The sequence below is a fragment of the Cyrtonyx montezumae genome, unplaced genomic scaffold (genome assembly GCF_038088225.1).
Source record: "Cyrtonyx montezumae isolate F1298 unplaced genomic scaffold, pur_monq_1.0 scaffold_32, whole genome shotgun sequence".
Classification (NCBI taxonomy): Eukaryota; Metazoa; Chordata; class Aves; order Galliformes; family Odontophoridae; genus Cyrtonyx; species Cyrtonyx montezumae.
In genome coordinates, this window is record NW_027072037.1 from 366,365 (window position 1) to 381,761 (window position 15,397).

At 52.5% G+C, this 15,397-nt stretch overlaps 1 protein-coding gene across 2 annotated transcripts in view; it reads left to right on the plus strand.

Moving 5' to 3' along the window:
• Positions 1–3,673: 3,673 nt before the first annotated feature.
• SMARCC1 (SWI/SNF related, matrix associated, actin dependent regulator of chromatin subfamily c member 1) overlaps positions 3,674–15,397 on the plus strand; it is a 62,865-nt gene continuing 51,141 nt past the window's right edge. For both annotated transcript variants that reach the window (XM_065744869.1, XM_065744870.1), the window contains exons 1-3: positions 3,674–3,949; positions 9,432–9,551; positions 12,121–12,206. In XM_065744869.1, coding sequence (XP_065600941.1) covers positions 3,674–3,949; positions 9,432–9,551; positions 12,121–12,206 — 482 coding nt within the window. The remainder of the gene's footprint in view (positions 3,950–9,431; positions 9,552–12,120; positions 12,207–15,397) is intronic.

Genomic DNA, 15,397 nt, shown 5'->3' on the forward strand with positions numbered 1-15,397 from the left:
TGAGGTTACTCTGGGAACAGTTTTGGTAGAGAAGGACTGGGTTCTTGGGGAAAAAAATATATATTAGTAATCCTAACAGTATGATATTGGGGCTTTGGTGTGTAAAAGCAAAGCTAGGACAAGTTAAAATCCCAAGACAAGTCTGAAATGGGAGCGCGTATGGGCTGCTAGCCACTCACCAAGTTAATGTAAACGTGACCTGGCTTCAGCTCGGCTGCTCTTCTTTGAAACATTTACACTGGCGTTATCAAGTAAACTTTCTGACAGCTGCAGGAGCTACGTACTGCTCTAAGGATACTGCACGTGCACGTCTGTTGAGACCTGGGTAAAGAACAGTGGGATAAAGAAACTTCCTTCTTTGTTGCAGTCATTCTAAACCAATAATGACCTGGAATTTGAAGATTACTGCAGGATGTGGGACTGAGGCACCAACACGACACATTTCAGGCAGTTGCCCACATCACAAGGTAATGCTTTCTGCCACAAAAAGTACAGACTTCACTACAGATAAAGTTCTGAAGCTACCAGAAGCATTGAACTTCCAGAGTCCTACAAGCACTGTCCTACACTTCACACCACATCTGCCCTTTCTTTGGGCTCAAGTGCACAATGTCTGCTTCAGAGGCCTTTTCAGGTGAGTGAATAAGGAATGTAAATGGAGGAGAGGCAGTGTTCGTGATAGCAACAGACAGCTGAAATGGTGATCCTGGTGTGAAGAGCACACCATCAGCAGTCACTGATCTTAAAATGTGGATTGGCATTTGCACTGTGGCAGACTTAAAGCTGCCTTCCTACACTGAACCTGCTGTTTATTTCAGCAGATCTGGAGGAACAGTGGGGAGATGGGTTTAGTACTGTTCTGGTTCCAGGCTTTTAACTTCAGCAACTTCTCTCCTTTTTACTCCACAGAACGTGCTCTGTAGTTTGTATCTAATGCTCACTGCTTTCAAAGTCCCTGAGGTTCACAAGTGTCAGGATTCTGATGGTTCAGGTGTCCATACTGCAGCCTGATGGTCTGTGCCAGCATCTGAAAGAACAAGATAAGATAAGCTCTGCTTAATCTTTCAGATATTCCCCAAAGAATCCTATTAGCCACTGTAGGGCAGTTGTTTATGTTGGCACCTAATTTACTCCCTAGTCATGTTTTTCTGGTTCCCTGTCTTCTGGGTTGTTTATTACAAGCTCTTCTGAAGTCGCTGAAGGAACGAAGCCTTGCTGCCAGAGGATGGCTCCATTGCATCCTGGTGCAGGGGATTCAAATCAGAATCATAAAGGTTGGAAAAGCTTTCTGAGATCAATTCCAACCCCAGCCCATCCCCACCATGCCCACAGTTCCCTCAGTGCCACATCTCCATAGACCTTGAACACCTTCAGGGACAGTGTTCCTGCGCTCTGTGGGCAGCCTGTACCAGTGCCTGACCACTATGTGGAGAAGAAACTCTTCCTAATACGTGACCTGAACAAGCAGCCTGGGCTGCTGGCTGGAGCTGTGAGGTGCTGGCTCTTTTCTGCTGAGGAATTTTAGGATTGCTGTCCCACAGCAAGGGGTCAGCTGCCTTCAGAAATAAAGAGAACAAGAAACATAAATGCAGTCCTATCTTTACAGCTGCACCTGAGAGCAAACACTCAAGGTATGCAGACCTGATGCTTCATTGTCAGCTGTCCTTGAGCTGGAGGAACAAATAATAAAGGGTCAAGAGCCCTCCACCACCTCTCTTTCCACAGCAGGAAAAAGCCAAACAAGAGCCATGCAGAGGTGAAGTGACTTACAACATACAGAATCACAGAACTGCAGGGTTTGGAATGGACCTCAAGAGATTGAGTCCGACCCCCATACAATTAAATTATTGCCAAAATTGCGCTAGCAGAAATTTCATTCTGCCCCCAACTGCTGGAAGCAGGCAGACTGAAGAGCTCTCACAGAGCTGTAGGGGTTGGAAGGGAACTCTGGAGATCAGCGTCCAACCCCCTGCAAAGCAGCTCCCAGCCCAGGTTGCACAGGTAGGAATCCAGGCGGGTCCTGAATGCCTCCAGAGAAGGAGACCCCACCACCTCTGTGTGCAGAGCTTCCTATGCTTCAGTTTGTGGCCATTTCCCCTCATCCTATCACCACACACTGCTGAGAAGAGTCTGGCCTTGTCCCTTTGCCTCCTGCACCTAAAACATTTACAGACGTGGATCAGATCCCCTCTGAGTCTTCTTTTCTCAAGGCTGAACAGCCCCAGCTCTCTCAGCCTTTCCTCATAAGGGAGGTTTCCACGCCCTTTATCATCTTTGTAGCCCTCTGCTGGGCTCTTTGCAGGAGATCCATCTTTTTGTACCAGGGAGCACAGAACTGGACACAGAACTCCAGATGAGGCCTCACCAGGGCAGAGCAGAGGGGAAGGATCCCCTCCCTCGACCTGCTGGCCATGCTCTTTTTAATGCACCCCAGGATCCCACTGTCCACATGTCCACAGTGCTCATGGCCAGCCTGTCATCCAGCAGGACACCCAGGTCCCTCTCCTCAGAGCTCCTCTCCAGCAGCTCATCCCCAACCTGTACCAGTGCATGCAGTTATTCCTCCCTAGGTGCAAGACTCTACACTTGCTCTGTTAAACCTCATCTGGTTCCTTTTTGCACAACTCTCCATTCTGTCCAGGTCTCGCTGAATGGCAGCACAGCCTTCCAGCACATCAGCCATTCCTCCCAGCTTCGTATCACCAGCACACTTGCTGAGGGTAGACTATCCTCTCATCAGTGTCACTGATGAAGGTGTTGAACAGGGCTGGACCCAGCACTGACCCCTGAGGAGCAATGCTGATTACAGTTCTCCAGCTGCATTCTGTGCCTCTGGTCACAGAGCTCTGCCACTTCTGAGCCACCTTACAGCCCACTCACCCATCCCACACCACCTCAGCTTTGTTTTAAGGATGCTGCAGGACAGAGCATCCAACACCTTGTAGAAATCAAGGTACACGACATCCACTGCTCCTCCCAACCAGCAAGGGCAGCCCAGAAGGCACCAGCCTGCTCGAGCACGATCTCCTCCATGCTGATCACTGCCGATAACCCTCCTCTGTTCCCACGGCCTGCAGGTAGCGCCCACAGCGAGCTCCAGGCCCGGAGCTAATACTGCATAGCCCGCAGTGCCCGGATCCCGCTCCTCTCCTCTTGTGAAGGCCGCGGTGACATCGGTTCCGTGCGGATCAGAGCTCCCCTGGGCCCACCGTGCCTGAGCCGCTCCCGGGCCCCACCACACAGCTGCGGGAGGAGCAGAGCCGAGGGCGCCATCACCAGAGGGCGCGTTTAACAAAGCGAACCGACCAAAACCCGGCCACGTACAGCAAAAGCACAGACGGAGTTAAAAGTCACCACAACAGATAAGCAGAAGCGAGGGCGGAGGGTGACATCCCCTCACAGAGCACTCCTCCCCACAGCGCACCGTGGGCTCCCGCGGCCGCTTTTCCGCGCTCCCCTCAGCGCTAACGGTCACGCGCGCACGACAGCGCGCATGCGCCGCGAGCGTGGGCGGGAAAGTAGAGGGCGCGGCGCCCCCTCGACGCACGCGCAGAACGGGCCGGAGGACGAGCGGCGCATGCGCCGAAGCGGCGACGGCGCGGCGTGGGGGAGGGGAGGCGCGGCGGCTCTCCCGAGCGGCGCCAGCGGGGGCGGGGCGCGCGGCGCGGGGCGCATGCGCGGAGCGGGGCTCGGGGGAGGCGTAGGGCCGCGGCGGCGGCGCTCGGCGGCGGCAACAATGGCGGCGGCAGTAGCGGCGGGCGGGGGGAGCGGGCCCGGGGCTGCGACGGCGGCGGCGGCTGTGGGGATCGGAGCGGGAGGACCGGGCCTGGCCGCGCTGTCGGTAGCGAGGCGGAAGGATGGCGGCCCGACGGGGAAGTTCTGGGAGAGCCCCGAGACGGTGTCCCAGCTCGACTCGGTCCGCGTGTGGCTCGGGAAGCACTACAAAAAGGTAGCGGCCCGTTGGGGGTCGGGTGGCGTCTGAACCGGGGCGGCCCGGGGAGGGCTGGGGGGGGGAAACGGCCCAACAAAGGGCTTCGGCGGCAGCAGTGCGGGGAGCGGCTCGGAGACACTCAGGATCCCCCGCAGGGCCCCGGGGCCGCCCCTCGGGATCCCCCGGGACCCCTCACGATCCCTCTGGGAACCACCTCAGAGCCGCCCCCCCTATACGAGCCCCCCACGGCCGTTTGGGAGCCCCGCATTGCTCCCCCACCCCGCCCCAGGACCCCTCCCACCGATCCCGGTCTCGGGGCTCCACGTGGGGCCGTGCCTGTGTTGTTCCGGGCACAGCGGGGCCATTGCTCGCAGCTGTACCCGCGGCCCCGTTCCCCTTTCATAGCGTTGGACGCCCTCTCCTTTCTTTTAAAGTGCTGTCCCTGCGTGGTGCTGTTGTGTCCTAACTGATATCTGAGCCTGAAGTGGAACTTCTGGAAGACTAACTCTGCTTTGGGGCAAGTGTTGGAACTGGATGGGCTTTAAGGTCCCTTCCAACCCATCCTATTGTCCTCTGTTGTTTAGGGTTCCTTGCAACCCATCCTATTGTTCTGTGATCCTTAAGGTCCCTCCTAACCCAACTCGTCTTATGTTTCTGTGATCTTTAACGTTCCTTTCGGCCCAACCATTCTGTGTTCCTATGGCCTCACAGAATCACAGAACTGTAGGGATTGGAGGGGACCTCTGGAGATCATGCAGTCCAACCCCCTGCCAAAGCAGCTCCCAGCCCAGGTTGCACAGCTCGGCATCCAGGCGGGTCTTGGACGTCTCCAGAGAAGGAGATCCACCACCTCTGTGTGCAGCTCCAGTGCTCCATCGCTGCACTGGGAAGAAGTTCCCATGCACACTGATGCAGAGCTTCCTATGCTTCAGTTCGTGGACGTTTCCTCTCATCCTGTCACTGCACACTGCTGAGAAGAGTCCACCCTCTCATCCCTTTGCCTCCCACACCTCAGATATTTATAGATGTGGATCAGATCCCCTTTGACTGGACACAATATTCCAAGCTTGATTAATTTGTCTCGTGGTCCTCTAGAAGAAGGGTACTTAGGCTGCCCAGGGTTAAAAAACACGCAGTGTTTGGAGGTGTCGTACTGGTCTGGCCACATGTCTGGGTCAGCATAGTGCTTGGAGCTTTGTCTGGTGCTAAAGAAGTGGTGGTGCAGAGGTGTGTAACTTTAACTGGAGTTGGTTTTGATGACGCTTCTGCTGTTGCTAGGCTCTTGAGAGGGAACACTGATTCTTTCATTGCCTTTTTGTCTGGAAATCTGGGGCCAGAGAAGACCATGAGGATGTTTAGGGGGTGGAGCATCCCTTTTTCTGGGCCTGGCTGAGAGCTGGAGGTGTTTGGCCTGGAGAGAAGTCCCCAGGGAGACCTTCCTGAATGGGAACTGATAGACAAAAGGGAGAGTGACTAACAGTCATAGGACAAGGGGGAGCAGCTTTAAACTAAAGGAGGAGGAATTTAGGGCAGTTGTGAGGGAGGAATTCTTTACCTAGAGGTAATGAGGCACTGGCACTGCCCAGAGCTGTGGTGCCCACCCCTGGAGATGCCTGAGGCTGTTTCTGGGCCCTGGGCAGCCTGAGCCGGGGACAGCCAACTCACAGCAGGGTGGGGACTTGTTTGGGGGGTGGGGGAGAGCTGGGCTGTCCTTTCCAGCCCATTCCATGCTTACATGACCTTTAAGGTCCCTTTCAACCCAGCTGTTTTGTGTTCCTATGAAATGCTGAGCAGCATGCGGTCAGCCTGCTGCTTTTTAAAATAACCTTGAGCTGGTCCCTGCTGTTTTGCTGAAGAGCCGTCGTGTGCTGAGAGCTCTGCTGGTGTGGGTAGTGCTGCAGTGACCAGTACCCCTGTGCTGGTTCCCCCCTTGAGGCTGCCCCGGGCTCATTGTCTGCAACTGGAGCTCTCATCCCCTGCTCAAACCTACTGACATGGGGTTACACCCCTCAGTATTGCTGGCTATAAGGATCAGAGGTAAGAATAGTTATTACAGTGTTAAAGAAGCACCCCTAAGACCAAAAGTGGAAGAGCTGATGGCTCTCTGAAGCACAGCTGTTGAATCTGCTCCTCACGGTGCAGAGGGTGCTCTGTTCTCAGTCCTGTTCCCTTCACACACGTGGTGGCTTTGCTGTGGGTCCCTGGTCCCTTTTGCAGGAGCACGTGGTGATTACAGCTGGTAAATTCAGGTCGGAGTTACCTGAGCTCCTGCAGGGATGCTGAGCCCACTGCCCTCCTGTGCTGTGTGTGTTCAGGAGCTCCTGCCCACTTCGTGCAGTGGTTTCCAGGGGAGCTGGTGATCCTGCTTCATGGTGTTCTGGTGGTGTGACTGCAGCAGCATCCAGGTGTCCATTGGGAACAGAACCCAGCACTTCAGAGGTGAGGGCCAAACTGGGCGGTTCAGTTTTTGTCGTGTTGGTGCTCTGGGATCTCTAACACTACACACTTTTCTCTGTGTTTGGAGCTCTTTTGTGTTCTTGCTTTTATAAAAAGGAACAAAGGCCGTAAGTGAAATCCAAGTGTTGTGGTGCTGGTTTTCCTTTGGCTGTGTCCCAGCTATCTGGGATGGGATGGTCTTTGTCTGGGGAAGGAAGGGATATGTGTGCAGCGAGGCTGCAATGCAGAGCTGTGATGGGGTTGGTTGAGGTCAGGAGCCACAGTGATGCTGGGTACACAGATCCGCCCTGATGTCTGTGACAAAGGCTTTTCCCATGCAGCTGTAATGGCAGATCTGCTGGGGAGGATCTGTTTCTCCTGCTGGCAGTGCCTCTCTGCTCTCGAGTGTTTTTTTTTGTAGTTCTGGTTGACTGGGAAGTGTGCAGTGTGGGTCAGGCTCTGACACAATCCTCTTACACCAAAGCTCTTAGGCTGGGAACTGTATAATCACAGAATGGTTTGGGTTGGAATGGATCCTTCGGGTCACCTGGTTCCAACCCCCTGCTATAGGCAGGGACACCTCCCAGCAGACCATGCTGCTCACAGCCTCACCCAGCCTGGCCTTGAGCCCTTCCAGGGAGGGGGCATCCACAGCCTCACTGGGCAGCCTGTTCAGTGCCTCACCCCCTGCACGGTCAAGAAGAACCACCCGTGGCTTCTGGAGCTGGTGCTGGCTGCTGTGGGGGGGAGAGGGGAACTTGCAGCCGTGTGCCTTCAGCCTCCTGAGCTCCTCCAAAACCACGGGGTGCCCATCAGGAAATCACAGCTGAACCCGTGGGGCAGACCTATGTGCTCCTGGCTGCTGTGATGAGGCAAGTCCTGTGTGCTTCCTTCTGTAGGCTTGTGCCCCGTGCTATGGGAGAGCTCAGGCAGGGAGCAGCGTTCCCATACAAAATATGGCAAGGCAGAGGTAGTGCAGAGCTTTTATTGGGGCTTCTGTCCCGATGGGAGTGGGGTTCTGGTGCCATCAGGCAGCTGTGGCCATAGTGCTGTGTGGGCTGGGGGGTTTGGCTGCATTCAGTTCTTGGTTTGCTGATGGGTTCTTTTTTTTCCCTGTGGCTGTGAGTACAGAGGTGCTTTGTGCTGTTTCCCTGTTAGTCAAAGCTGCCCATGCTTGCTGGTTTGATGCATTTTTGATGCTTTATTAACTTACGGTGCAGTTAGGCTCAGCACAAACCACTTTGACGTTTATTCTGTTTAATGAAGCAAATGTAACAGCGTCGGGGGGGGGGTGCTCCCCAGGGGGGATGAGTTACTGTGGTTATGAAGTTGCTTTCTGTTCACTATTGACAGAATATTGAAGGCTGTGGGGCTTCAGAGCAGACACCCAAAAGCCGCTCCTGTGCTGTTGGCACCTCCCTGGAGAAGGCCCCAGTGTCAAGGCTCTGCTGGGAGAGATGCTCACTGGTGTGAGTGTGGTGGGGGAGTCAGTCCCACCTGCTTTGGGCACATGTAATGTGTACTTGTGGGGGTGGGATTACTTACTCAGCAGTCAGGTATGCTGGCTGCTGTGCCTTTGTTTTCGTGTTGGTGCAACCCTGGGTGTCGTACAGCAGCGCCCTGCCCTGCCTTGCAGCCCCTGTTCTCTTGGTTGCATGGCAGTACGTGTTGCTGAGCTGAAGGCTGCTCTGTGCAGGGCTGTGTGCAATGTGAGGGGCTGAAATGTGAGAAGAGATGGAGCTCTGGAGCTGGGATGTGCTCATCTGCACAATGCTGGCCATGGCACGACTCTGGAACGGAGGGGAAATAATACATGCTAAGCTTCAAAAGTATATACTGCACTGTATGCATGGAAGCCATCCTTCCTGGTGTAAGGCACGGATAGAAGCATGCTGGTGCAGCGAGCAGCAGGATGTAAGCTCATTGTGCTGGGGAGCCATAGCAGCAAAGGCAGGGGCTGCCACGTGGGGTCCGTACGGTGTGGGTTAGCTGTGCTGCCAGGTGGGCTGTGTGCTTTGAAGGGCTGCTTCACAGCACAGCTTCACCTTCCAAAGGGATGTACAGAAGGGGGGGAGGAGCTGTGGGCTGAGGGGCACCACGGCCTGGCAGCTTCCCAAGAGCCTGGCAGCTGCAGCTCTCTGTTGGGGCAGCAGTAAGGAGTGATTTATCACCACTCCATATCCCTGCAGCAGCTGATGTGAGCTGATAGGAAATGCTCCCTGCCTTCAGGGGCAGGGAGGGGTGCTTGGGAAATGCAGCCTCGGGGTTCTGATGGAGCTGTGTTCCCAATGTTGGGCGTGGGGCTGGGACACCTCTGGTGTCTGTCCTTGGAGCATCTGGGCTGCATCCCAGGTGTGTGCAGGAGCTCTGCAGGTGCTGCAGGACACTAAGGGAATGCTGTTGCAGTCTGTCTGTGTGGATGGTGCTTGGGGAGGCACAGTGGGGTCTGACTGCAGGGTAGCACCATCGCTTCCACCTTCTGAAGGTCCCAGCTCCGCTTTTTCTAAGGACTTTAGGAGAATTTGATACAGAGAGAGCACAGAGGTCTCACAGCCATTCGCCTCCAGGAGCTGCAGGGGAGCTGATACCACATGTCCTCCGTGAGCAGGTCGTGTTTGTTCTGCTCTCAGAGGTCTCAGTTTGAAGGTTGTGTCCTGTAAATGCACGGTGCTAACATTAGGAGTGATGAAAGCTCGGCGACCATTCAAAACTTTACATTCTGTGCTGTGATTTCCCCTTTCCTTATCTGTGTGATGGTGGGAAATGATTGGTCTTAAAGCACGTGCTGAAGTTGATGTAGGAAGCTTTGTGCACGCCTGGGTTGTAATTAGCTTCTTCCTGCATCAGGAGCAGAATGAGACTGTAGCAGTGAATTTTTCCATTAGGCTCCCGTGGCTGCAAGGAGCTGGTGGTGATGCACAGATAGGTGCAGGCTGAGCCCTCACCCCACGCCTGCCCCTTCTCCCCACTGATCCCTGAACTCTGCTCTGCAGCTGACCAGGCAGCCTGAGGAGTCAGTCAGCCAGTCCCCGTGTTGTGTCAGCCTGTGTGCTTTGTCTTTCAGTATGTGCAAGCAGATGCTCCTACCAACAAAACGCTGGCTGGGCTGGTGGTGCAGCTGCTGCAGTTCCAGGAAGATGCCTTTGGGAAACACGTCACCAATCCTGCCTTCACAAAGCTCCCGGTGAGTACTGGGGCAGGCTGCTGCTGCAGGTCTGTCTCCCTGGGGCTGCCCCCACTGCTGGGGCTCTGCTCAGCCCATGGCTTCAGTGGCACATCCTCTGCAAGGGGCCAAATTTTGGGTACACGTTTGGAAACAATTTCCAGGATGCTTGGGGAAGGTTTTAATTCCTGGTGAGTGTCTTATGTGAACTGCTAATCATTAAATCAAACCTGTTGGGACTGATGTGTGGCACTGAGTAACTGCTGGGTGTTTTCCAAAGGAAACAAATCAACAGAAATTCCCAATGGAGCCATCTCACCTGTGATGCCACTGATGCTGAGAGAGGCAGGAACACATCTGTAGCGTTGCAGTTACTTTGTTGGTCCAGTGCAGCTCACCAGTCACTCCCAGTACTGACAGACAGAAGTAGTACCAGCCTTTAGGGGTTGCTGGTAGCATTTTGAGTTCACACTCAGTACATCTTGACCAGTAGCATCCTTGTGATTGCATTCAGAGGTTGGCCCCTGTGTGCCTGGAGAAGGATCTTGCTGAAGGAGCACAGACCACAGTAAAACACATGGTGAGGGCAGTGGTGCAGCAGGTGCTGAGGGCAGAGCAGTGACTTTTGCCTGCAGAGTGCCTGGTGATACCCAGCAGTGGCACGGTGTGCAAGCAGTGTCCTTGCTTGTTGCTACAGGATGCTTAAGGGATGCTAAGGTCGAGCAGTTCAGGATTCTTTCTGATAAACAAATTAAGCTTGGAGTATTTACTCATTGAAGTTGTTACTCATCTAAGCTGGAGTTGTTCTGCAGACTGTAATACTCTGCTCTTCTTTGCTTCACCGTTTGGAGAAATGAAATTTTCATGGCATTGCAGATAGGTTCTTGCTGTCTTTCTGCAGTCCCAATCTGGTCTGATCTGATCTGGGAGCTGGATCCTTCAGTCAGTGCTCATGGTGCACCTCTCTGCACCGCACTGTGGCCCGTGTTTACTGAGATGAAGTTGGGACGTTCTGCTTCTTCCTTTTGAGTGGAAGCAGCAGCGAGGCCTGGCACTGGGCAGAGGCTGCAGGCTGTGTTTGAGCTGCAGCTGGCAGGGATGCTGTGCTGCACCATCCCTGTGCCTGAGTGCGTGGCAGATATGTGTCTGCAGTGCATGCCTTGTGGCTACAGCGTTGAAACACTTGTTGTCCAGTTTAAAGAGTGTCCATTACCTCTCATTGCCTATGTGTCTCAGTGGAGGTTGTAGTGAGGAGGCAGCTCCTGAGGCAGCAGGTCGTGAGGCTGGTTGGTCTCAGCCACCTTTTCACGGTGGATTTTGTTAGGTAAAATGGCAGAGGGTTTCTGACTCACCAACAGTTGTCCCTGCAGAGCAGGTTTTAGTGGAATTGCTAAAAGCTCTTTCCTTCTGGTAGTCCATGGCCACCCGAGGGGCAGCTGCCCGCCCTGCTTTGGGCTCTGAGTCCCTTTGGGTGCACAGCAGTGCACTGAACAGGTGGTGGAGTGGGGGCAGCTCTGTTCCTGTTGAGTGCTTCTGAAGGATCTTTTATGTGTTGGTTTTGGACAGCGATTATGTGATACATCCCAGAGCTGCTTCTCTTTCCCTTGGCAGTCCCAGAGCCAAGGAAGGCAGTGTTCCATGTCATTCCCATGCCTGGTGGAAGAGCATATTTAAAGCATTTGTTGGTAATGCTCGTGTGTGTGATTTGGTGCTCCTTCTGCATTAGCAAACACTCCTGGGGCATAATATACACAGGTTTAAAGAAAACGACCCAGGCTGATGTCAGGAAGCAAGCCAGAAACTGGGCTAGGAGCACTCCTGCTGCAGCAAAGTGAAGTAGAGCTGCAGTGCTCCCAGCAGCTCGCAGGGATCCCCAGCTCTGTGGTGCTTTGTAGAGCTCCTTTGGAGCTGTGCTGAGGGGCTGCATCTGTGTGAGGCGCATCCTTCCTGGTCAGCACCAGGTAACTAACCTGGGGAACTGACCTGTTTGCTGAAAGGAGCTGTAGCAGCAGACCTCGCTCTGCATAGAAAGCGCCCACAGGAAGAAGTATCTCAGGGTGGCTGTGTGTGCGTTCATGTGTGTAACTCAGTTTTACATCCGACCTAAACTTAAATGGATTTTTTCTGTGATGCAGTGGTCTGGAAACAGTCTGTAAGTGCAAAGAGAAGGCCTGCTGGGCAGAAGCAGAGCTTTAATGAGTTCTGTAATCACATCGTGTGCCACTGTCTGTAATTAGTTAGTACATAAATGCTGTTGCATGTTTTTCTTCCTGTTCCAAACCTCCTGCATGGGATGCACTGCTCGGACCTGGCCCTGACACTGTGCTCATCTGCTCCTGGCTTGAGCTGGGCTAGCCAGGCCTCTTCTCTATCTGAGGTTGGCAGCAGCTTATTCCAAGCACATGCAAACATCCTCACTGCACCTGCCAGCACAATAGCAAAGGTAATTCCAAACTAGAAGTTGCCAGGGATCAAAAAAAAACAGAGTAGTTACACATCTGAAGTTCAGCTGGCAAGTGTGTGCTCGTTGTCATCATTTTAAAGATGTGAAAGTAAATGCCACTGTTCTCACTTTTCTTTCTGGTTCTAGGCAAAGTGCTTCATGGATTTCAAAGCTGGAGGTACATTATGTCACATTCTTGGTGCTGCTTACAAATATAAGAATGAACAGGGCTGGTAAGTTCTGGTCTTGGTTTATTTACCTTTTGCATGAGATGAAGCACATGAAATGCCTATGCAGACTACTTGAGATTTAATACTTGCTGGAGATCAAGGGAGTCAGAGATGGGAAGAGGAATTTTGTCCTGCTTTGCTGATGGTAGCTTTGTCCAAACCACATTCCTAAATTTGAAGAGAAGTTGTCCAAGTCTGAGCTCCTGAGCTTCGAGGCTGGGAGTTGATTACAAACTTGAGACTTTATTTTTTTGCATTTATTTGCCATGTGACAGAGCAAATTAAGCAGTTACTGTCAAATCTGCTTCCCATCTGGAAGACACAAATCATTATTGCTGTACTGAGCATGGGCTTTAGTCATAGCTGGGGAAATACATATAGTTGCAAAGACAGTTAAATACAGAGTGATCTGTTGCTTCTCAGCCTCCATAGATGAGGAGTGTGAGTTGAAGCACTAGCATTAAAGCTCTTCACGTGATATCCATGTTGTGTTCTGGCTTCTGCATTTCTGAGTTACAGTCCTTCCAGGAAGGCATGAGTTACTGTATTTGAGAGCAAGAGGAAGAAAATGAGGATGAGAAGTCTTGAGATAAGAGCAAGCAGAGATGGGTTTTATACAATCATTTAAATAGGTCTTGATCTGACATTGTGCAGGCCTGCAGGAGGGTTCCTGGAACTGGCTGTGTTTCTGTGACCCACAGGAGCAATTCAAAAGGCAAAAATCTGGTTATTCTGGTAGGACTGGTTGGTTTTGAGTGGTTTATACTCACGTCAGCACACTGGATACCTGAGGTGCTTATATGGAAGGCATGAAGCGCTGCCAGGCTTTGTTTCCTTTCTCTGCTCCTGCCAGCACTGGAGTGGAGATGCCTGATGGCAGCATTCAGCAGTGCCTTGCTGCCTCTGCCTGCAGGTAGAGCAGTGGCATGTTCATCAAGCAGGAACCGTGTACATGTTCCCCCTTATTTTTTTTTCCAGAACAAATTGAGATCTCACCCGTTGCAGTTTGTCAGCAAAGTGCAGGCACACGGCTGCCTCCTCTCTTCTCACTCTCTTGCTGATTCCTCAGAACTAGTGGGTAGTGCCTTGTGTTCGTGCATGTGGGATGTAGAGGGAAGTAATACTGCAACTTAACTCTGAGAATCAGATTTAGATCTTGGAATGTGTCCTTCACTGACCCAAGCAAATAATCCGTGGTGTTTTGCCTGAAATATGATGATTTTTTTTTTAATGGTATGCATTGTCACTCTTGCTTAACCTGTTTGTGAATGATCTGTCTTATAGGAGAAGTACCTTTCCTCGCCATAATAGGTATGTCTGAAAAGTGCACTTACCCAGTGCGGCTGGACATACCCTGTCTGTCACTGCCATTGAAGTAGTGGTGGCTAAAACCTGCCAGAGGTGTCCTGTAATGTGAGGACAGGACGGATTATTACTGCTATTTCATCTCCTTTACTAAGAGTGCTGTCACTTGGTACATGGGTTGCAAAAGTGTGGGGCATGAATAGCATTTAACGACTCCGAAATGCAGATTGTAGGCAAGGAAATGTAATGACTGTGATCAAACCTGAGTGCTGTACACGACTTTGTTTCAGAGGGAGCTATTAACCATCAAGGAAGATAGGTTCGTTTGCATTAATTTGGCATTTATTTCCGTTTGCTTCCTTGAAACTTTGTTGTACCTACCTGAAGTGCATACGTTTTGAGTAAACCATAAAGCATAGGCGTGTGAGTCCTGGAGGAGTGCCTTGGCTCAGTGAGCCCTGTGTGTGTAAATCAGCAGTGCACTGAGCTGTGTTGTGCTCGTGCTGCCTCAAGTCAGCACAGAGCTCCTGACACACACAGTGCTTCAGACACAGGCAGTTCCCCTCTAGAATTGGCAGAAGGCTCTGATAAGTGTGTTGGGATGTCCTCTTCCATTTATTCCCAAGCTCTTCAGCAAGAAAGGAAGCATCTGTAATAGTGATTCAGGGTACAAAGAGCCTTCTGCTGATGCTGTCTGGTGCTGCACGATGCTGCTGTTGGGCAGCTTCTGTCTGAAAGCTGATCCCCACAGTGCAGGAAGGCACAGCAACCTCAGCACTGCAGTGATGCCCTGGGTGCTCAGTTATGGGTGTTCTGACTTCACATCAGTCCTGCTTTGGTTTACCTCTGTTGCATGTTGGTTTGTATCTAAAAGAAACTGCTGTGAAATGTATGGGCACGGCACTGACTGCTCACACTTCCAACTCAGAGCAGCTCAGGCAGTTGCTGCAGGGTGATGAGCTCATGGCTGTGGGAAGTATTTCTACATGCTGAACTCCCTATCCCACCCCTGGCCGCCAGCTCAGCATTCCAGTGCAGAGCATTCTCAGGCCCTGCATGGCCCTCAGGCAGTGTTGTGCTGTGCAGTGCAGGGCTTGGCCTGCCTGGAGCTCCTGCAGCTCCGTACCCACAGCTTGTGCAGTGCTGTTAGTGCTCACCCTGACCCTTTCTGGGGACACAGTGTTCAGGTTCCTCATTCGGGGCTGCAGGTGGGTCTGCAGGACACCTGCTGAGGCTCTCGTGCTTCTGCCCTTCCCAGCACAAGCTTCCCCATTTCTCACGCCTGCTTCCATCCACACTGTCACTCCCAGAGTGGGATTGCTCTGTCCCTGCAGCAGGAAGCTTTAAAGTACCAAAGTCCCATAAGGACAATCATCTCCTTGGACTTGATCTGTGTGGGCCCCTTCCACCTTGGGCTACTCTGTAATGCTGATGTGGGTCTTTAGCTGCTCTGTGCTGCATGTGGGGCCCTTCTCATGGCAGCACATGGCTCAGGGCCCACCCCGAGGCATTGCCCTTGTTACTGAGCTGGGTTCTGGGGTGGGTGGTGGGAGCACCCAGCGACAGGAGAAACACCACTGCTCAGTCGTGGATTTCCCCCTCTGCTGCTGAAACCCATTTTGAATTTGATGGTTTCCATTTGATGATCCACTGTGCCCGCAGTGGAATGCACGACCCTTCTGCAGGGCTTTGCTGGACAATTTCAGCCTTCCTTTTTCTGAAACGTATCACAAATCATTTTCATTTTGTCGATTGCCTCACTGTGTTGTGGTTGTTTTTTTCTCTTTTGGCTTGGGGGCTGCCAGGCGAAGCAAAAATAACTCGATGATGCCCTGAGTGCTGCCATGTAGCTTCCATTGTTTTTTATGTGTAACATGAGAGATTCTTTG